Raw genomic sequence first — 22758 nt, forward strand, 5'->3', positions numbered from 1 at the left:
TCCTGTGTTATCTACTGTATATAGAGGTGTTATCAGTCATTGTACAGGAGGAGGAGGTGAGCTGTGACATTACCTATTGTGTATGGTGGATCCTGTGTTATCTACTGTATATAGAGGTGTTATCAGTCATTGTACAGGAGGAGGAGGTGAGCTGTGACATCATCTATTGTGAATGGTGGATCCTGTGTTATCTACCGTATATAGAGGTGTTATCAGTCATTGTACAGGAGGAGGAGGAGGTGAGCTGTGACATCATCTATTGTGAATGGTGGATCCTGTGTTATCTACTGTATATAGAGGTGTTATCAGTCATTGTACAGGAGGAGGAGGTGAGCTGTGACATTACCTATTGTGTATGGTGGATCCTGTGTTATCTACTGTATACAGGTGTAATCAGTCATTGTACAGGGGGAGGAGGTGAGCTGTGACATCACCTATTGTGAATGGTGGATCCTGTGTTATCTACTCTATATAGATGGGTGGCATATAGTCACCATTACCGTACTTCTTTTACGCAGGGATAAGGTACCCGTATTTTCATGGTGAATGGTAATACCTTGATCACATATGCTGTGGGTCGGTAATAAATATTGTTTATAGATGAACCCATTCAAATAACGCAGCATCTTCCTGAGACCCTTTTGTCAATCACTGTTGTTGCTAGATAGTAAAATGTCTAACAATTAAGGTACCTTCACACTGACCAACTTCACAACGATATCGCTAGCGATCCGTTACATTAGTCTGTCTCAAATAAATCTAACAATTAGCCCATAACTAACCAAAAATCAGTTTGGATTTTTTTCAATGGTCATGTGGTCATCTTACCTCACGTGTCACAATATGACGCCATCGGCAATCATTGAATGCAAGTTGCATTCTTATTATTTATTTTTTTAAAGCGACATTAATTCAGTGCTGCACATACAGTATGAGTAAGATTACATCGATATAACAGATGCAAAATTACACAAAGTGTCAGACTTCTGCGGAGGGGCTTTAGGACATGATAATCTTCATGTTGTGCAGCACTTACCACCTGATAGACATGATCAGATCCGACGAGTTGTCCGGCGTTAGAATCATTTTTTTTTACCCAGATACAGCGCCTCTCCGGTCTTCAGGCTGCGCCTAACATTGCAGATCGGTCACATTCTCTTAAATGGGGATGCAATACCAGACACAGCCTGATGACAGAAGTGGTGCTGTTTCTGGAGAAAAAAAAGTAGATTATTATTTTTTTTTTAAGTCTCGAAAACCTTTTTTTTTTTATTCTTCATTTAATAGAAGGAACTATTAGTATTCTGTGACCAATGAGAAAATACTTAATCTGTCATCCTCCATGATAGGCGATCTATCTTTACGCATTAGCTGAATACGTCCAGGATCAGTGGTAATTATTAATTTCCTTTTAATGAAGAATTGCCTGATATTATGTTACCAGAACGGAGGCTCGCCCATATTAACGGGGACGTTTCGCTGCTGTCGCGTGTCGTTTTGCTGGCGGTTAATGGAATGTCACGCCTGACTAACAAGAGGCCGTAAAAGCTTTATCCCGTAATAACTCCGTTACTCATGCAATATGTAATATATCCTAATCCTATTTCAGCCGATCACTTTGTGTGTTGAGATGGAATTATTATTCGCGTTGGGAATAAATGAGTCTTTTCCATATTTACATGACAATGCCATATCTGGTGGGATAGGCTGCGGAAGGATGGTAATAAGTCTGGAGACGACGAGGGATGAAATGATCGCAATGAGAAGCTTTCTAGGAGGCATCTTAAAAGGCATTTAATTATTCGTCAAGCTTTAGATAATATTCCGTTTATTCTGGGGTTAATAAAACATGAGCTTTTACAAAGATTTAACTCCAAAAGGTGAAAACACACGACCCGCAGATGGAACAGGGAGGAGTTTTATAGGGAGGTTTCTGCTTTTGGAAAATTCTGCATCCGCGCAGGAGCAAACATGGACCCCGAGAAGAAGACAGAATTGGATTATTTCCTAGGTAGTCTGGGACTAAGATTTCGGTAATGGGACAACCTCTTTAAATTTCGACATAGAGAAGGCACAAATGGTTTATTACCGTCTCTGCCTTCTCCATCGCGCTAATCAAGCGCTCTGTATGCAGTAATAAGAAACACTGAAGGAGCTTCCAACCTTCATATACAGTGAACGTGTGATCCCCGTGTATCAGGAGAGAACAAGGGCTGCTGGGTCATAGAAGAGGTCATAGCATTCCCCTGTAACTGTAGTGTCACAACTCAGCTGTCAGGTGACCCGGGACCAGGGTCTCCTTCCCTATCCCTAACACTAGGGGGCACCCTAGCCATCTCTATTCCCGCGATACTTCTGAAGGTGAAGATGCCGGGGCCACCACCCTTGCCTTATCTCCTGAATCAGCCCTCCGTCTGTTCTCTTCCCTCACCCAGGGAAGAGGGGTGCTACCGTACACTGCAGTACACCAACCCGATGAGCAAGGCAACACGAACAAGGGGTAACTGAAAACACCAGGCATAGAAATATTCACTCACATATAACAAAGGAATGCACTGGGAAGTGGAAAACGGGGGAATATCCAAAGTAAGAGGAGGGAAGGGAATTATCACACTTACTAACCACGCAACAGTCACAGATAACTCCTCCAAAACTGCTCATACAAACACTTCTCCTCCAAGCTATGCAGCATAAGCTAGCTCTGACATGGATTTCAATCAAGATCCAGATTATATACGGGATGGGAGTGGCTAACGGAGCTCAGCTGAGGGCTCACACTCCCAGAGCTCCCAACATGGCCGATTAACCTCTGTTCTGCCAAAAGAAATTAACACCATTTAAAAAGAAAATTAAGTGTTTCTTTTCAGGTCTGGAGTAGGAGCAATCAGACGCTGTGGTCTTCTGGCTCCTTTCTGTTGTGGTAACCCCATGACGGGGAGTTATTATACAAGCCCCAGTTACAGGGGAAATAAGATGAAAATAAAAATATATCAATATATAAATGCTCTCCCCCCAAAGGTCTTTTATGATTTTATGGAGGGGGCACAATGTGAAAAATGCATGAAAAAAATAAATAAAAAAATAACAGGTATAAAATAAAAATATATGAAAAAAAAAAAAGCACCACTGTTAATCCAAATTGCTGTTACTAGCCCCGCCCCGATAATTAAAACAAATGAGTCTGATATATAAAAATATTTGTTACAGAATGAGGAATACATTTTTATATTCACTTTAGTAATTTTTCATGGTCATAAGGAAAAAAATTAGAAAAACAGATACACGTTTCCATTATTGTTCCACCAATATTGCCCAATATTAGCATAAAAAAGACAGAGAATCCCAAGTCCCGGGCACAGTGCGGCAGCAACATGGCCGCTCCTTCCTCCCCGCAGTTAGTGCCTGCTCCATACTCCCCTCCAGTCAGTGCTCACACAGGGTTAATGGCAGCGTTAACGGACCGCGTAATGCCGCGGTGTAACGCACTCCATTAACGCTGCCATTAACCCTGTGTGACCAACTTTTTACTATTGATGCTGCCTATGCGGCATCAATAGTAAAAAGATCTAATGTTAAAAATAATAAAAAATCATTATATACTCACCTTCCAGCGCCTTTCCCGCTCTTCGCAACGCTCCGGTGACCGGTCCATGCATTGCGGTCTCGCGAGATGATGACGTACCGGTCTCGCGAGACCGCTACGTCATCACCTCGCGAGACCGCAATGCACTCTTGGGACCGGAGCATCGCGACGAGCATCGGTAAACGCCTCGCCTGGATCCGGGGGCCGACGGAGGGTGAGTATATAACCATTTTTTATTTTAATTCTTTTTTTAACAGGGATATGGTGCCCACATTGCCATATACTACGTGGGCTGTGTTAGATACTGCGTGGACTGTGTTATATACTACATCTCTGTGCTATATACTATGTGGCTGTGGTAAATATTACATGGCTGGGCAATATACTACATTGCTGTGCTCTATATTACGTAGCCTGGGTTATATACTGCATGAGCAGTGTTATATACTACGTCTCTGTGCTATATACTACGTGGCTGTGCTATATACGACGTGGCTGTGCAATATAGTACTTGGCTGTGCAATATAGTGTGTGGCTGTGCAATATATTACGTGGCTGGGCAATATACTACGTGGCTGTGGAATATATTACGTGGCTGTGCTATATACTACATGGGCTGTGTTATATACTATGTGGCTGTGCTATATACTACGTGGCTGTGCTATATACTACATGGGCTGTGTTCTATACTACGTGGGCTGTGCTATATACTACGTGGGCTGTTATATACTACGTGGGCTGTGTTATACGCTACTTGGCTGTGCTATATTTCTCTGCTGTATCTGTGCATCAACAATCAGCGACAGGCGCAGTCCGCCAACGAATTGGCGCGGGATTTGAACCACGCTTCGCTAATTGGTCGCGGCCGGCCGAATCCTTTGTATAAATTGCATTATTCTGAAAACTTCATAAATAAACTATATACATATTCTAGAATACCCGATGCGTTAGAATCGGGCCACCATCTAGTGTGACATAAAAATGAAGCTCCATGTATCACAAAAAAAAATATTGACGCAAAAATCAGTTGAACACAAATCTTTTTTTACAACTATTTAAACCACATGTAGGAAAAAAAACTTGAAGATGTTTCTGATCTGGAATGGGGGGGTAAATGGTCCTGACTTGAACTGGTTAAATTGGTCATATGTGTCAAATAGTGATCGTATGTGTATGGTGTCCTAATAATTCTCATAGTCAGAAGGGAAAGGAAAGATTGGGCGTGTCGGATTTTGATATGTTCTGTCCTTTGTCCTTGTGGGATATAAACAACCAACTGAGAAGCTTTTTCTCCTCGTTTCTTTGACTTAATTATGCTGAACTCTCATGTTTATGGTGGAGTCAGGAATGTGCTAAACCTGCACTGGGATGTCCAACTTGTACAGTTTTGTAACTCCTCGTCTTCCAGAGCTCTGCCTCATTACAAGCCTAGCAGCTGTGTGAGCAGGGAATTATCAGGACAAGTGTTTAATGTTGAGGATGTTGGCGTGTTACAATGTAACCTTTCATTGTAGCCGTGCATTCTACTGTATGCGACTGTTTGTGTCTATAATGTAAACAATGAATCTGTGAAGCAGAGTTTTTTTACGTGATCTTCTGATCGTCTTCTGTCCTTCTTCCAGCCGCCTCCATTCTAACAACTTGTTCTGTGACTGTCACTTGGCCTGGCTTTCTCAGTGGCTTCGCCAAAGACCGACCATTGGGCTCTTCACACAGTGCACCGGGCCACTCCAGCTCCGCGGGCTTAACGTGGCGGAAGTCCAGAAACACGAGTTTAGCTGCTCAGGTCAGAATTCTGTTTAATTCTTACTTTTCCACAGCTCTGGAGTTTTATGATGACTTTATATCTCCTGAAATATTGTTATAGTGTCAAGAGGACTATAGAGTCATCGCGAATAGGGAAATTGTACAAAAATATGTTGTTGTAACTAATTGTTTAGGTGGGTTATCAGTATCCTATGTAATTTATGTACACAGTGACTGCACCAGCAGAATAGTGAGTGCAGCTCAGGAGTATAATACAGGATGTAACTCAGGATCAGTAATGTAATGTATGTACACAGTGACTGCACCAGCAGAATAGTGAGTGCAGCTCTGGAGAATGATACAGGATGTAACTCAGGATCAGTAATGTAATGTATGTACACAGTGACTGCACCAGCAGAATAGTGAGTGCAGCTCTGGGGTATAATACAGGATGTAACTCAGGATCAGTAATGTAATGTATGTACACAGTGACTGCACCAGCAGAATAGTGAGTGCAGCTCTGGAGTACAATACAGGATATAACTCAGGATCAGTAATGTAATGTATGCGCACAGTGACTGCACCAGCAGAATAGTGAGTGCAGCTCTGGAGAATAATACAGGATGTAACTCAGGATCAGTAATGTAATGTATGTACACAGTGACTGCACCAGCAGAATAGTGAGTGCAGCTCTGGAGTATAATACAGGATGTAACTCAGGATCAGTAATGTAATGTATGTACACAGTGACTGCACCAGCAGAATAGTGAGTGCAGCTCTGGAGAATAATACAGGATGTAACTCAGGATCAGTAATGTAATGTATGTACACAGTGACTGCACCAGCAGAACAGTGAGTGCAGCTCTGGAGTACAATACAGGATATAACTCAGGATCAGTAATGTAATGTATGTACACAGTGACTGCACCAGCAGAATAGTGAGTGCAGCTCTGGGGTATAATACAGGATGTAACTCAGGATCAGTAATGTAATGTATGTACACAGTGACTGCACCAGCAGAATAGTGAGTGCAGCTCTGGAGAATGATACAGGATGTAACTCAGGATCAGTAATGTAATGTATGTACACAGTGACTGCACCAGCAGAATAGTGAGTGCAGCTCTGGGGTATAATACAGGATGTAACTCAGGATCAGTAATGTAATGTATGTACACAGTGACTGCACCAGCAGAATAGTGAGTGCAGCTCTGGAGTACAATACAGGATATAACTCAGGATCAGTAATGTAATGTATGCGCACAGTGACTGCACCAGCAGAATAGTGAGTGCAGCTCTGGAGAATAATACAGGATGTAACTCAGGATCAGTAATGTAATGTATGTACACAGTGACTGCACCAGCAGAATAGTGAGTGCAGCTCTGGAGTATAATACAGGATGTAACTCAGGATCAGTAATGTAATGTATGTACACAGTGACTGCACCAGCAGAATAGTGAGTGCAGCTCTGGAGAATAATACAGGATGTAACTCAGGATCAGTAATGTAATGTATGTACACAGTGACTGCACCAGCAGAACAGTGAGTGCAGCTCTGGAGTACAATACAGGATATAACTCAGGATCAGTAATGTAATGTATGTACACAGTGACTGCACCAGCAGAATAGTGAGTGCAGCTCTGGAGAATAATACAGGATGTAACTCAGGATCAGTAATGTAATGTATGTACACAGTGACTGCACCAGCAGAATAGTGAGTGCAGCTCTGGAGAATAATACAGGATGTAACTCAGGATCAGTAATGTAATGTATGTACACAGTGACTGCACCAGCAGAATAGTGAGTGCAGCTCTGGGGTATAATACAGGATGTAACTCAGGATCAGTAATATAATGTATGTACACAGTGACTGCACCAGCAGAATAGTGCATGCAGCTCTGGAGTATAATACAGGATGTAACTCAGGATCAGTAATGTAATGTATGTACACAGTGACTGCACCAGCAGAATAGTGAATGCAGCTCTGGGGTATAATACAGGATGTAACTCAGGATCAGTAATGCAATGTATGTACACAGTGACTGCACCAGCAGAATAGTGAGTGCAGCTCTGGAGTATAATACAGGATGTAACTCAGGATCAGTAATGTAATGTATGTACACAGTGACTGCACCAGCAGAATAGTGAGTGCAGCTCTGGGGTATAATACAGGATGTAACTCAGGATCAGTAATGTAATGTATGTACACATTGACTACACCAGCAGAATAGTGAGTGCAGCTCTGGGGTATAATACAGGATGTAACTCAGGATCAGTAATGTAATGTATGTACACAGTGACTGCACCAGCAGAATAGTGAGTGCAGCTCTGGGGTATAATACAGGATGTAACTCAGGATCAGTAATGTAATGTATGTACACAGTGACTGCACCAGCAGAATAGTGAGTGCAGCTCTGGAGTATAATACAGGATGTAACTCAGGATCAGTACAGAATGAGAGATGTAATGTATTTGCAGAGTAAAATGTGGGTTGACAAGTCCTAGATGATTAGTGTAAAGTCTAATCCTTTGCATAAATGAGAAGTTGATGCTGCTCTGTGTAATTAGAGTTTATTTTCTCACTTTGTCGCTGTTTTGGCCCCATGTCTGCAGAAGTCGCACTGGCTCTGGGTTGTGTGATAAGAATAGCAGCATGTTGTCTGGCTGGTGTGGGGTCAGCCTGGATTCCCACATTACAGGAGGTGACTGTGGTGTTTAGTATGTGTGTAAATGAGTAACAGCTGCTGCAGAAGAAGCCGCAGCTGAGACCTCCCATTAAGCTGAATGAATCGGAGACATAATATGATGAAATATTAAAAGTCCGCTTCTCCTGCGAGCCGCGCAGATGGGAAACATGGAGACTTGCATTCAAGCATATCAATGATGTTTTTTTTTATATCAGGGTCACACTAATGAATATGGAGACACTGAGAAGAAAGCCAGCATCTCTGCGCCACCCACAAATCTGGCCCCTTGTAGACCACGACATGACCAGCGATCTGGACCTTTTCCATAAATCATACAAGCCAAATGGCTCTCATCAAACTGCTGCCTGTCTTGTTTGCATGATGAGAGGGATAATTTTGGGGGAATTTGCAGGAAAACAAACCAGAAGTGAAGTTTTCAGATCTGGCATTTCTCACTTCCATATGTCATTGATAGTCCTGCATCCTTTTGAGCCCCTCGGCATCAGGGTCTCCGTGTGTAGCTGTACCACATTGCCTAGTCATACTAGCTGCCAATTGTTGAGCCCGTTGCTGGTTCACTGTCTTTTTAAGTCTTCGTGCACAGATTGAATTTGGGGGCCTGCTATGGGCTCAAACCTTACCCCAATGTACCGTACTACATAGGCATTGCTTTCAGGAGTAATACAGTTCCTCCTAGAAGCACCATTTGTTGTCACTAAGAGTCACGGCTATTTTAGATGCCATCATTTATAATGTGCGCCCTGATCTAACCCGATCACCCGAGTCTTCCTTTCACTTCAAATTATTAAAAATGCTATTTTTTTTTTTAGATAATTTTTCTTTAGTTATAGAGACTTTTATTTACTTGTCCCAGAGCTAGATAGTAATACGTTTAAGAGGTTGACCCAAGTTGACCTTTAATTGTCCCTTTGGATTGGAGTAGTTATCACTTGTTATCTATGGGGCTCCAAGGTATAATGTCAGCGCAGTACTCCACTACCTCCATCAGTCCCTTAGACGAGGACTAGTGAGGTGGGGTGCAGCCACACCCCCCACTCCATTCTATGGTGGTGTGTCATTGTTCTGGACCAGTGATGATCCCAGTGATTGGACCCCCAGCGATCAGCACTATCCTATAAATAAGTGATAATTGGTGACTTGGGACATCACCTTTAGTGGACACTCCGCTTCCGCATTTGCCACCCCTAAAAGTTAAGTATAGTTACATAGATTGAAAAAAGACCTGGGTCCATCAAGTCCAACCTTTCTCCCCCAATTGTACATTTCATCACCAAATTATCTATAACCCGCAATGTTATGTGTATCAAGGAAATCGTCCAGCCCTTGTATAAAAGCTGTTATCGAGTCGGCCATTACTACCTCCTGTGGTCGGCATTGCACAGTCTGACTGCTCTAACTGTAAAGAACCCTTTCCTATTTAGCTGCCGGAATCGCCTTTCTTCCACCTGTAATGAGTGCCCCCTGGTCCTTAGTATGGTTCAACGGAAAAATAAAAAAAAAGACACAGTCTGATTCTCATTAGTTGATATGTAGCAAATGACTTCTCTCGGCTTCATGTTATTTCAGGGACCATTGTGAGTTATTCTTATTTTAACAGAAGATGCCAACAATATTGTCCACGTCGTTAACATCATCAGATTGCCCAGTGCGGAATGTGCATGTTATGAAGCCTCGCCGTGCAGTACCACAAGGAGCGGATATTCCTTCCTGACTCTTAATTACAAAGTCTTCTACGACTTTAACTCCCTTGGACACATTTCCGACGTGTGTTCCCGGTTGGGTAGATCATTCATTTTCCAGTTTCCTCCGGCGTGTCTTTATCGTGCCAGCGACACACAGTGATGCCTTCTAATTGCAGAGCTGGCATGTGGAATTGTGACATCTCCATCGCAGGGGGCATCGGGATCGGCCACTTCGATGTGCGAAAAATAAGCTGTTTGTTTTCATTTCCCGTGACGCTTGGCTGTAAACTAGAAGTGGCGAAAAGAATACAGAGGACAATTAACGAGCCGGGTTAATAACGGATTCCTCATCCTTCAGATGAACTTGTTATATTCTTCACATCCTGCAATAAAGTTTACCAAATAGAAACTGGTTTTAATCTAATATCAAACTACGAAGTGAAGCCTGATATGTGGGCAGTACGTCTGATTTATAAACCAAGACCTCTGCGCATGTTGTTTAATGCCTGACCCCCTCCGCAGTCATCGCATCACGTACATTTGTAGTATTCGCTGGTTCTCTTGCAGCCCAGTCTTGTTTTAGATTGCCTCGCTGCTACTTGACTATGGTTGACCATCATTTGAAGACTTTTACTGTGGTCATAAGTTCTAGCTGCTGTACATTACACTGCCTCTCCATGATGCACAGACTTGTTTTAAGTCCCTCCCACTGAGGGAACAGGAAGCAGGAGGAGGAGGCAGCTTTAGGACAGACCACAAAGGAAGAAAATCAGGGGTGGTGTGTGAAATCATTCTTTTGCATGTTGGGGGATTCCTGGTATGAGTTTTGCACTCCAGCAAACTTTTTTTTTTATCTACCCTCTTAACCTTAGTTATAATGTGCACAATGTATTTATTAATAAACCTATCAATCACTGCCTTACGTCGTTCCCAGCGTCTTCTGCACCACGTGACCACATTTCTGACTAGCCGGCCCACATAGCACCTTCTGAGTCAGAAACGCGCAGTGCACATAACAGCTATGGCTATTGGAGATTATAGTAAAAAAAATCACCAAAGTGCTACCACCAGGACCTTATTTGAAATTGATGCACAGTCTTACTCCATTGTTTCTTCACACATTTTCATTTTCTAGCACATTTTCTACAAAAAGAGAACTTAAAGGGAACCTGTCACCAGGTTAAAAGCTGGCAGTTGCTATGTTTTTTTTTATTCCCGCTGCTTCCCTAAATACAGACGGTAGTTTTTGGTTTATTTTATTTTTTAATCCATCATACAGTTCCAGAGATATGGGCCTTTCTATTTAGTGCAAATTTTTAAGGGGGTGTGGCTCACAGGATCCTCGGGGGCGTGTCTTTAGGCTGCTCCGCTTAATGGCCATGATTACCATGCTTCCTTAGTAAAGAGGTTAAAATTCGCACTACATTAAAAGGCCTCATATCTCTAGAGCTGTGTGGTGGAATTTAAAAAACAACAATAATTTATATACTCACTAGAGCAGCGGGAGGAAAAGAAGAGGAAAAACTGGACACTTTGAGCTGGAGATAAGTCCTCTTAACTCATTTTCTGGAAATTGTTTTTTTTTTTTACAAATTTTCATTTTCCTGTACAAACAAACAATGTTGTATGACTAAGGCTAGTTTCACATTTGCGTTAAAAAACGCAGCGTTTTTAACGCAAACGCAGGTGGTGCAAAAAACGCATGTAAACGCGTGCAAACGCTGCGTTTTTTTTAGACGCAAGCGTTTTTGCATGTGGTAAAAAAAATGTGGCGTTTTGACGCGTTTACATGCCTTTTTTTCCTGCGTTTGCGTTTTTGAAACGCATGATGAGAAGTGTGTGACAGCTGCCAATCATCAAAATCAACTAGAAAACCCACTATAAACAGAAATAGCTAGGGTTAGGGTTAGGATCCCTAGGGTTAGGGTTAGGATCCCTAGGGTTAGGGTTAGGATCCCTAGTGTTAGGGTTAGGGTTCAGGTGGCTTATCAGTGTGTATTCTTGTGTTTTTCTATTGAAACGCATGGGTTTAAAAACGCATGCAAACGCATGTGCTTAAAAACGCATGCGTTTAGATAGACAGCAATACATTTTTTGGCCGCAAAAAAACAACGCTAGAAATTACTACAGGTTGCATTTCCGCAACAAAATGCAAGCATGGAAACGACGCATGCGTTGTCAAAATGCGGCAAAACGCATGCAAAAAAACGCATGCGTTTTAATGTTAAGTATAGAAAAAAAACCGCATGCGTTTTTTTGCGCTAAAACGCAGCGGCAAAAAACGCAAATGTGAAACCAGCCTTATGGAGAAATTGTATATGAATCTAGTTTTTACTTTGCGTCTGTTTGACAACCCTTGTTTAACAATCTGGGTTTGGACTGGCCTTTGTCTCCAGATCTGAACTCCACAGCCTCATATACGTATATACCTGCACTTGGACTGTGAAATATGGATGAATGAAATCAACCTGAAAGTGATTTAGGCATTAAAGGATGGACCATTCGAACACCAGTTAGTTTTTTTAGCGGGCAGCTAGACTTTTATCATTAGGGTGTACCCGTTGCTGTAGATGATTTTACAGAATTAGATTATGTTTGTTTATGAGGAATAAACTGACTTTGCCGTGTCAACGACGGGTAGCGCATGAAGTCACTGCCATGCGTTGCTCGTGACAGGCATGATGACGTCAGATGCCAGCCTCTGATTGGCCGGTGGCGTGTACTGCAGTCCAGGGAGCCGACGGTTCTCTGCGTCACAATACATTACAGTTAAATGTGTGTCCTCGGATGCACATCCAGTTGAAACAGGTGCTACCATCTGCCGACCCCCTCCTGCACTGGCTCGATTAGGTGCCTGGCAGTACTGAGCAGTGTAGCAGTGAATTCAGCATGGGTAGATTTGCATAATGAGCTGTGTCTTTGCTCTTTCCTCTTCTTCCCCCTTCTTTGGCTTTAATCCGATGTCGCAGTCCATCTTGTTTTGACGAAGATAAACTATAGCTGTTTTTCAAAAGTGCGAAGAAGTGGCTCATAAATGGGGAAAGAAGTCGATTTTGCTGATAAGATATTTTGCAATATTTCCGATATTTACACGTGCTATTGATTTATGCAGAATTTCATGAAACGACAGTAACTATTTTATCTCTTTGGCTATGAGAGAAGATATGCGGCTCAGAATCAGAAATATTAGGCTACAACCCCTATACAGATACATTACGCACTTCATCAGCACAGAATTATTAATGTTTAGCATATATCAGTCCTTGGCTATTATTATTATTATTATTATATCTATAGCTTGTTTCCCTCATAGGTGATATCTCAAACTAAAGTGCGAAACATTTTGGCTTTATCAAATACATCAGTTCCCTGTCCCCCTTTCTTGCTCAAATTCCCCCGTTCTTCTTCTTCTTCTCCTAAATAGATTTCAGGAATCCTCGGTACAGATTTATTTTGCTAACATTTATGTTTGTAATCTAAGATCGCTCCGGAGGCTATTTCCCTTTTCTATAGTCACCTGGAAATTGTGTTCCGTCATTATCCAGTTCTTCATTCTCCGATAAATTATGGAAATGGTTTTTATCGTATTCCGGAGTGCACTTCGAAAGAAAAAAAGAAAATTGCTGGAGGTTATAGTGCAATTTTATCTTTAAATCTTGCACAACATGCGCGGATCATGGCTTAAAGGGACAGAACGAGAGATTTACTAGAATATCGGAGCATTTCTTCCACCTGTTTGTTATATACTGATTCCTCTATGTGTAACAACTAATACCCACCAGGGGTGAAACTGTCGACTGATCCCATTTTAGAGGGTGTAAAACAAAGTAAACAAAGTAGCTACGTGGATGCAGGAAAGATATATATCTTGGTACCGTGTTAGCCAGTGGATAGAAAAATATTTAGAATTGAGAGTCCTCTGTGGTTGATACCTTTTAATGGCTAACTGAAACGATGGTAACAAATTGCAAGCTTTCGAGACTACACAGGTCTCTTCATCAGGCAAAGACTAAAAGAAATTCTGGAGAATCACATATTTATGCACAACACATCACAGAAAAAAAAAACTGAAAAAAACATGGATAAGACAGGTGATATGAAGCAGAATTACCATGAGTGATAAACAGTTATGTCCATAAATATTGGACCAGTTCTTAGATAAAGAGTGTTTTATTTTATTGTCCTCTGATTGGGGTCTGGTTCTGTTGTGATGACCCCACATGGTCTGAGGGTCAAATTCCTTAGCTCCTTAGTTGATGTAAAAAGATATAAATCCATGCAACACATTCATTCCTGCACTGAGTGTCAAAGGTCATCTTAATGCACTCTTAGTGCAGGACTGAATGTGTCATTAGTCAGAGAAAATAAGCAAAGAGGTCTCAGGCATTACAGTAGTCAAGGCAGCAAAGGCATCCAGGATTCGGAACAAAGCATAGCTGGCAAAAGATCCAGAGAGCAAAGAATTTAATTAGGGTATCAGAAGTGTTTATTGGCTGCCACACGGCCGTTAGTTGCCAGTCAGATAGACCACTTGATTGGCACAAAGAAGGATCAGTCTGGTTGGAAACCAGGAACGCCCATTGGGACAATTGCCGCTGGACCCAAGGAAGGTAAATTCATGATCGCACCATTATTTTGGCTCTATATGATGGTGTCTTGTGGGCATATCCCAGCTATCAACCCAAAATTTAGGAAGTGCATTGGACCAATTAAGGACAGAAATCATGCAGCCCAACTTGCAAAATGCATAAGACCATAAATATTTGATGTCTCACTCAATACTCAAAAAGGTCCCAAAAGCCACACGGACCGGCATGTAGGACCACCATTGCATGTTCTTGTAAATATCTTCCTGCTCTTGTCTTCCAGGTCAGACCGATCCATCCAGCACTCAGATCTGCAGCCTCTCTATCGGCTCCTGTCCGGCTATGTGCACGTGTAGCAATGGCATCGTGGATTGTCGAGGGAAAGGTTTAACAGCAATCCCAGCAAATCTACCAGAGACCATGATGGAAATGTAAGACCGCCTTCAAGGTTACTGAAAATACTTCTACTAAAAACACGAGGATCTGGCGTAGTGAAATCTAGCAGCCTGATGCTTTGTTTCCCCCTAGATCTGCCATTGGGGAAAGTTAGGACACCTCCATACACGGTATATGGTCAACGTGTTCCTTCAGAATCAGTGAAGTTGGCCAAGTTTTGGTCACCTTTAGTTGTATGGGGTTCTTGTACACCTAATGATCTGCACATTATGCCAAACATTCTGGAAAACCCAAATTCTGCCCACAATGATGATCATGAAACAACAGGGAGCACATAAGATACATTTTTAAAAAAGCACAAATTAAAAGAAAAACAAAACAAAAAAGGGTACAAATGCTATAATGAACTGGGCCTTATGTGCCATTTGTGTGAATTCCGTCTGACAACCCCAATGTATTTTCACACCTTAGTCCAATATTTTACAGCTATACTTGTAATATTTTAATTTTCTGTGTTGGTGGTGCAATGGCCCATCCAACCCAAGGAGACCCTCTCTGTAGATGTGCAGATGCACTTGAAACTCAAGAACAGCCCCTGGTGAATTGATTGTCCGCAGCGCCACATGTCCACTCACCGCCAAGCTCCATGTTACAGCTGATCTCCTCCAATGTCCGATCCTCCTGGGGGAAGAAAAAGGTGACTCCAATAAATACGCAGCTGCTCTCCCAAAAGCTGGAAGATGCGGCGGAGCTGAAAACGTTACCCACGCTTTGTTCTAGCACCAAGTCATTACACAGGCTCCTGCTGGCGTCCACTAAATGTAATTGATGGAGTGTTAACTCAGATCATTCTGCTTCACATGCGCAGCTGACGGGTCACTTCTTCCCACCTCTCAATCCTGGGACCCTTAGCAAGAAATATTAATTAGGAGAAATCCCGTGGGTCTGATTTCAGCTCTCAGAAGGTCACTTTCAGCAGCTACCGGGCAATATATGTTATAGCAATGGAGGAGAAAAGGGAAATGAACCAGGACCGCTACGAAGAACGTAGTAAGGCTAAGTTCACACGTTGCAGATTTGATGCAGATTTTCTGTGCAGATTTTCCACGTTTGCAATTTACAGCACCTGCAAAGTTGACGCGTTTCACTCTCATCCACATGCTGGGAATTTTTTGTTTTCTGTCATCCACAGCATATCAATTTCTGTTCCAGAAACTCACCTTTTTTTGGTGCTGATTTTGCGCATGCATTTCAATAAGGACCCTGAATCCACAGGTAGAACCACTGTCTTGACATTGTTTTGGTGCCTTTGTTACGAAAAAAACCCCACCCATAAAATAGCATAAAAAGAATGGAATATTCTCCAAATTTTTGTTGCAGAAAGTATGTGGATTTCAGTTAGAAATGTGTGCAAAATTTGCACCAAAAACACGTGTGAACCTTGCCTGGCCTCCTTTATACACACTTTATAATAAGAGCTCTTAAAGGTTTGGAGTAAGTCTGTGACTTGCTAAAAAAAAATGAGTTACCGGTAAATATCTTGTAAACATCCCTGGGTTCCTCTGATTGTGCCGTTCTTTTCAGTTTTGTGCTGTATTGCTCCATTGCAAAGATATTCACATTTGTTGCTTTTGGAGAACAGTATGTGAAATCTCTGCTTGCAAACCAACTGGGCGTTTCTGCATGGCATGACACACACTCCCAGAGAAACCTCTGAAGAAACGCACAGTTGAATTGCAAGCAGAGATTTCACATACCGTGCTAGAAAAACCACAAATGTGAATATCTCTGAAACGGAGTGACGACCCATGTCCGAAGTGTACAGATCTTTTTTTTATTCCCCCTGCTCCCGAGTATTACTTAAAAAAAAAAAAATCCTCCATACGATTATAGAGATATAGGTTCTTTTATTTACTGACACTTTTATGGTCTTCATCAAGCGATGTTGTAAGTGAATTTTTTTTTTCTTTGTGCCTAGACGTCTGGAGCTGAATGGAATCAAGTCTGTACCGCCCGGAGCGTTCTCTCCATACAAGAAGCTGCGCAGGATGTAAGTACAGAAGTGCACCATGACACATATCATAAAGCCACTTGAGGACTTATTTTGGCGCTGGATGAGTTGTAGTTGTGAATGACGGCATTTAACTTTACTGAATAACGTATTAAAAAGCAGGAACAAAGTTTAAATTTAGGTTTAATTTTTAAAGAAATTGCAATTTCACGCAATTCTTCAAGTCGGTACGATTACGGCGATACCGAACTTGTTTATTTTTTTTTTATATTGTTGTGGTGAAAAAAAAAAATGTCAAAACTTTCTAAAAAAAAGAATTGATTTCCTGAAACCCCCAATATTTTTTCGTTTTTTTTGTCGATGGAGCCGTGTCTCGGTTTGATTTTATTTGTGACAAGCTCCATTTTTATTCCTTGCATTGCTTTTCGCTCCTTTTTTTGTGAAGCAAGATGTTTAAAAAAAAAAATGCCAGTGCAGGCATTCTGATTTTTTTTCCTTTTCTTTTCAACATTCAGGTTAATTAACTTCACAGATAAGATTTTTATGAATGTGGTGATGGTGGTGGTAATGCCAGATATGTTTTTTTATTTTTATTTTTTTTAAATTGGGATGTTTTGCAAAATGGGGTGATTTCATAAATAATAATAATCATTATTTTTATATAGCGCTAACATATTCCGCAGCGCTTTACAGTTTGCACACATTATCATCACTGTCCCCGATTGGGCTCACAATCTAGAATTCCTATCAGTATGTCTTTGGAATGTGGGAGGAAACCGGAGTGCCCGGAGGAAACCCACGCAAACACGGAGAGAACATACAAACTCTTTGCAGATGTTGTCCTGGGTGGGATTAGAACCCAGGACTCCAGCGCTGCAAGGCTGTAGTGCTAACCACTGCGCCACCGTTGTCGTTTTGTCTATTTTATTATTTTTTTCTTTATATTAACATTCCCTAATTTTTAGTTCCCCAAAGATCACATTATTCGCTCTTACTAGATGATGCAATACTTCAGTATTGCAGTGTATAGTAGGAATGATGGTCGCTTATAAAGACTAACCATGAGCTGGGCTTCATGAAAGTACAAAGATGGCTGTGATGGGGTATTTCAGCAGGCCTGTGGCTGCCATGCAAATCTATCAGCACCCCTGCGCTCTTGCAGGTTGATTGCAACTGATTAAATGCCTCTGTCAGAGATTGACAACTGCATCTAAACGGTTGATCAGCAGTGCTCGGAGCTAGCTCCAGTCGCTGCTGTTAGATTTCCTAAGTCGGGTGCTGACACCAACCTCTATGTCAGGAAGGGGTTAAACATCCTATATCGTGTGCATTTCTGGTGTGTGCTGCTCTTACACCCTGCGGATGAACATCCACCGCATACTTGAAGCCTGTGGTCGAGGTCTGTTGGACGCAATTCTTTGCATTTCATTACAATGTTTATTTCCAACCTATAATTAATGTACTTTTTTTTTTTTCCAGAGACCTCAGTAACAACCAGATCTCGGAGATCGCCCCCGATGCGTTCCACGGCCTCCGCTCCCTTAATTCCCTGTAAGTTGGATTTAGAAAAGGACAACCGCGCAAAATTAAATTACCCTGAGATTGCGGTTCACATATCTGGAATACATGAGCTCATGTTGCGCTCGCTCCGCGGAGCCGCACTTCTATATTGCAGATTTTAATGCGATTTCCATTTAAGAATTGCATTACGGCCTCTATTAAATGCTGAGTGTTCTACACTGGGAAAAGAAATATCTCCTATCGGTGGCCGCGGCTCTTGCGGTGACGGCATCAAGCTATTTCCTCAGGAGAGAGGCCTTTAATGCAATGATGTTTGGGATGGCTGCTCTGGAAAATGTGAATTTTAATGTGGCTGGCGTTCTGTGGGCTGAAAATTGATGAGATTCGCCAGCTTTGCCTTTCATGTTAATTAGAACTTCATGCAGAGGAAACGTAATTAAGAAGTCTGCAAAAATACCCGGTGATTTAGGAACCTGCGGAACGCGCTCAAAAGAAGCACTTTATCTCGATTGGTCGTAATATGACTAATGTGTTATTATGTGACGAGAATATAAGGCTGGTGCCGAAGCGGATTATTAACGTTATTGAAAAAGTAGATTCAATTAATCGCACATTCAACATGGAGGAGGTTTATAGATAACGGTATAGAATTAAGTATGGTAGCCATGGAGCAGACTTATATATACTGTTATAGCATTGCCCATAGCAACCATGGGGGAGACATATATATATATATATATATATATATATATATATATATATACTGTTATAGCATTGCCCATAGCAACCATGGAGGAGACATATATATACTGTTATAGTATCGCCCATAGCAACCATGGGGTATATATATATATATATATATATATATATATATATATATATATATATAAAAAAAGGAAAACAGTGCTGTTTTCCTTTTTTACTCCTTTTTTACTCTTATCATTGGAAGCCTTTTGAACATTGGTTTGGAAAGCGCTGCACGACAATTGTGGTAATACTGGATGCTGGTCCAATTTTATATATATATATCTCAAAAAAAGAGGCAGCACTCCATTTCTTCAGTGAGAATGTGGAAGGTTTAATCAACCCACTTGTCTGGGCGACATTTCGGCTCCATCTGAGCCTTTCTCAAGGCTTGAGAAAGGCTCAGATGGAGCCGAAACGTTGCCCAGACAAGTGGGTTGATTAAACCTTCCACATTCTCACTGAAGAAATGGAGTGCTGCCTCTTTTCTTGAGCTTTCATAAACTTGGTGCAATCGTTGGACTGGTTGCCTGGGGCCTTGCACCCGAAGATAAGTAGAAGTGTTGTGCTCTTCCCCTATATATATATATATATATATATATATATATATATATATATATATATATATATATACCGTATATATACTGTTATAATAATGCTCATGGGAACCATGGAGTCTGCTATAGTATTGCCCATAGCAACCATTCTAGGACATTCATACATATGCTGGTTTAGTATTATCCATGTCAACCATGGAGGAGATTCATATATAACATTATAGTATTACTCTGAAATATATATATGTATATATATATATATATACATATATATATATATATATATATATATATATATATATATATATATATATATATATATATATAGTAGGAATATCCATAGCAACCATGGGGGAGGATTATGATGTATATTGTTATGGAATTACCATAGCACCCATGGGTGCAGTAGTCATATTCATATGTACCATCACAGTATTACCTGTAGGACATACCGTCAGACACCAGAGGCTGTGGTTCGGCATGTTTCTGCTCACGAACATTAATACTTTTTTTTGTGTGTTTTGTTAGTAAGAAAGTTTTATTTTTATATCAGTATTGAGTCAAATCCCAGTTTCTATATAAAGGTATATTAATTAGTGTCATATTTAATGCCATGGTCCAATTAGAAGATATGGTATTATGGTTCTCAAAGATAAAAACAAAGGGGTTTTGGAAAATGTAACATTGATTGCCTAGCCTAATGATCTATCAATACAATGAAGGGTCACTGTGGTCCTTTCACTCATCAAGGCCCATACCTTTCGCTGCTCCTTCTTCTTTGGTTAGTCAATTAGTGTATGATCGGTGAAGATTTCACTCCCTACAATCCCACTGATTACATAGATGATGGACTATTTTAAAAACTATAGACACCTTTGACATGAAAACAAGATTTTTACATATGCTAGCAGTCGTCTTTAGTTAATAAATTGCACTAAGATTCAGTCTGCAATCTTCATTTCGGCATTCATTTCCACAACCTCCGATATACAGTTTGCATCCTGATCCAAGTTTCAGATTTTCCTTCTGTAGGAGTTTCTTTCCCGGTAATACAGGCTGGGTGTGCGCTCTGTGTGTATCCAGGGAGCTGCTGTTTATATAAGCTCATATATCAGCACAGCTTCTATCCTGTACTTACTTCCTCTTTGTGTGCGTTCCTCATTATCTGTAGCCTGTTTCAAACCAAAGGTAAAATAAATATTTTGGAGATGTCCAAATTAGAATACCCACCAGTACAGAAAAAAAAAACATTTTACTCGATAAATTTTTATTAGGCATGCATTAAAATCTAATTTTGAAGAGCACTCCAAAGAAATCACCATAAATATAAGGGTAAATATAAAAGGGAGAGTACATATAGCAAAAATGAGCTGATAACTATTAACTTATGCCAGGACCATAGATGAGGAGGGGAAAAAACCTGTAGACTGTAGATGTTTTCTTTCTCTCCATATTGTGGAGATCTGCGTATATCCCCATCACCTTCCATGAGACTGTAAACACTTTCTTCCCTCTCCATGCTATGAAGATCTATGTACAGTCATCTTTCCCATCTTGCTGCTATCTCTAAGGGTAAGCTCACATCTGCATATATAACGTAACTGGGAATCTCAGTCAGAAAAGTTGGAGAGTGTCATGAGTTTTTGTTCTCACCTAGCATCTGTATGCAATCTGTTTTTAGCATCAGCTTTTACATACAGTAATTTTCTGTTATTTCTAACTAATAAAACAATCTTGTATACAGAATTAGAAAGAAATATGGCAGTGAAATATCTAATCAGTGCTTTGCATGTGTAGTTTTCTGTACTTGTATTAGCTAATAAGAAAAAGACAAATAGGTTATGGGCCCCCCTTATTTTTATTAACCAGCTGAGGGAAAACAGAAAGTTGAGAGTTTGTCTTAATAGTCTGGGAAGGGTTCGATAAACATGGAGCTTCCCAGGTTGTTAATATCAGCTCACGGCTGTTTACTTAGCCTTTACTGGTTTTTAGAAAGGGGGACCCCCAAAAAGTGGTGCGGTGCTTCCTCTATTATAATAACCAGCAAAGGCTTAGCAGGCAGCTGCGGGCTGATATTAATAGGCTGTAAAGGAGCAATGGATATTGGCCCCCTCCCAGACTGAGAACCCCAGCCTAAAGCCACCCTAGAAATTGCGCATCCATAGATGCATTAGTTCTGGCGCTTAGCCTTGGCTCTTCCCACTTACTTGCACTGCTGCTTTGGCAAACCATTAAATGGTTTTGAGGTTGATGTCAGCTTTGTAATGTCAGCTGACAACAAGTCCAGGAGTTGGTAATGGAGAGGCGTCTATAAGACACCCCCATTTACTAACCCATCGACTATGAACTGTGAGAACCTTAGTGACGTCACTGTGAGAACCTTAATGACGTTACCGCTCTACTGTCAGTGTGTTCAGGCTGGTGTGCTGAGCAGTCGCATTACTCATCATCTGGATGTAGCAGAGTCGGAGATCGTCGTAGGACGGGGGATGGATTTACGGTGTACCCCTTTGGAATATTTGAATTTTTTTTAAAGTAATAAATGGGTAAAAGATGATTAGGGAGTGCTTTGTACAAATAAAGGACTTTCCTCCATGTGTGTTTTTTGCTTTAGACTGACAGGGTTGGTAATGGCGATATTTTATAGATGCCGCTCCATTACTAACCCCTGGACTTGATGTCAGCTGCCATTACAAAGATGACATCAACCCCAAAACCATTACCCAGCTTGCCAACACAAGAGCCCATGCTAAGTGCCAGAATTAATGCATCTAATGGATACACCATTTCTGGGGTAGCTTTAGGCTGGGGTTCAGTCAGGGAGGGGGCCAATATCCATTGCTCCTTTCCAGCCTATTAATATCAGCCCGCGGCTGCCTGCTTAGCCTTTGCCAGTTATTATAATAGGGGGAGCATAACCGGGAGCATCTAATAGAGGCGTTATTTCTGGGGTGGGCTGAGGGATGATGATTATATTTTTCATATTTTGGGAATGAAAAATGAAAGAGCTTGTTCCTGTTGGATACACTTTGGCTGAAAAGCCTTCTCTTTGAAATGATGATCCGTATCGGCAAACCTATAAGTTTGGGTCGTCTACCTTTTTAAGGACATTTTTTTTCTAAAATGCATGTATTTGGGACAACAAAAAGGTCATTTTTACAATTGGGCACACAGACCCTAAAATGGAAAAGAAAATGAAACATTTTTGCTCAAAAAAGAGTAAGGA

The 22758-nt window shown here is 41.2% G+C and overlaps 1 protein-coding gene across 1 annotated transcript in view; it reads left to right on the forward strand.

Moving 5' to 3' along the window:
• The window catches only part of SLIT1 (slit guidance ligand 1), a 364458-nt gene that overhangs the window by 253272 nt on the left and 88428 nt on the right, over positions 1-22758 (forward strand). The window contains exons 8-11 of the mRNA XM_069754045.1: positions 5206-5369; positions 14587-14734; positions 16678-16749; positions 18190-18261. Of these exons, the coding sequence (XP_069610146.1) occupies positions 5206-5369; positions 14587-14734; positions 16678-16749; positions 18190-18261 (456 nt within the window). The remainder of the gene's footprint in view (positions 1-5205; positions 5370-14586; positions 14735-16677; positions 16750-18189; positions 18262-22758) is intronic.

This window comes from Ranitomeya imitator, chromosome 2, assembly GCF_032444005.1.
Source record: "Ranitomeya imitator isolate aRanImi1 chromosome 2, aRanImi1.pri, whole genome shotgun sequence".
Classification (NCBI taxonomy): Eukaryota; Metazoa; Chordata; class Amphibia; order Anura; family Dendrobatidae; genus Ranitomeya; species Ranitomeya imitator.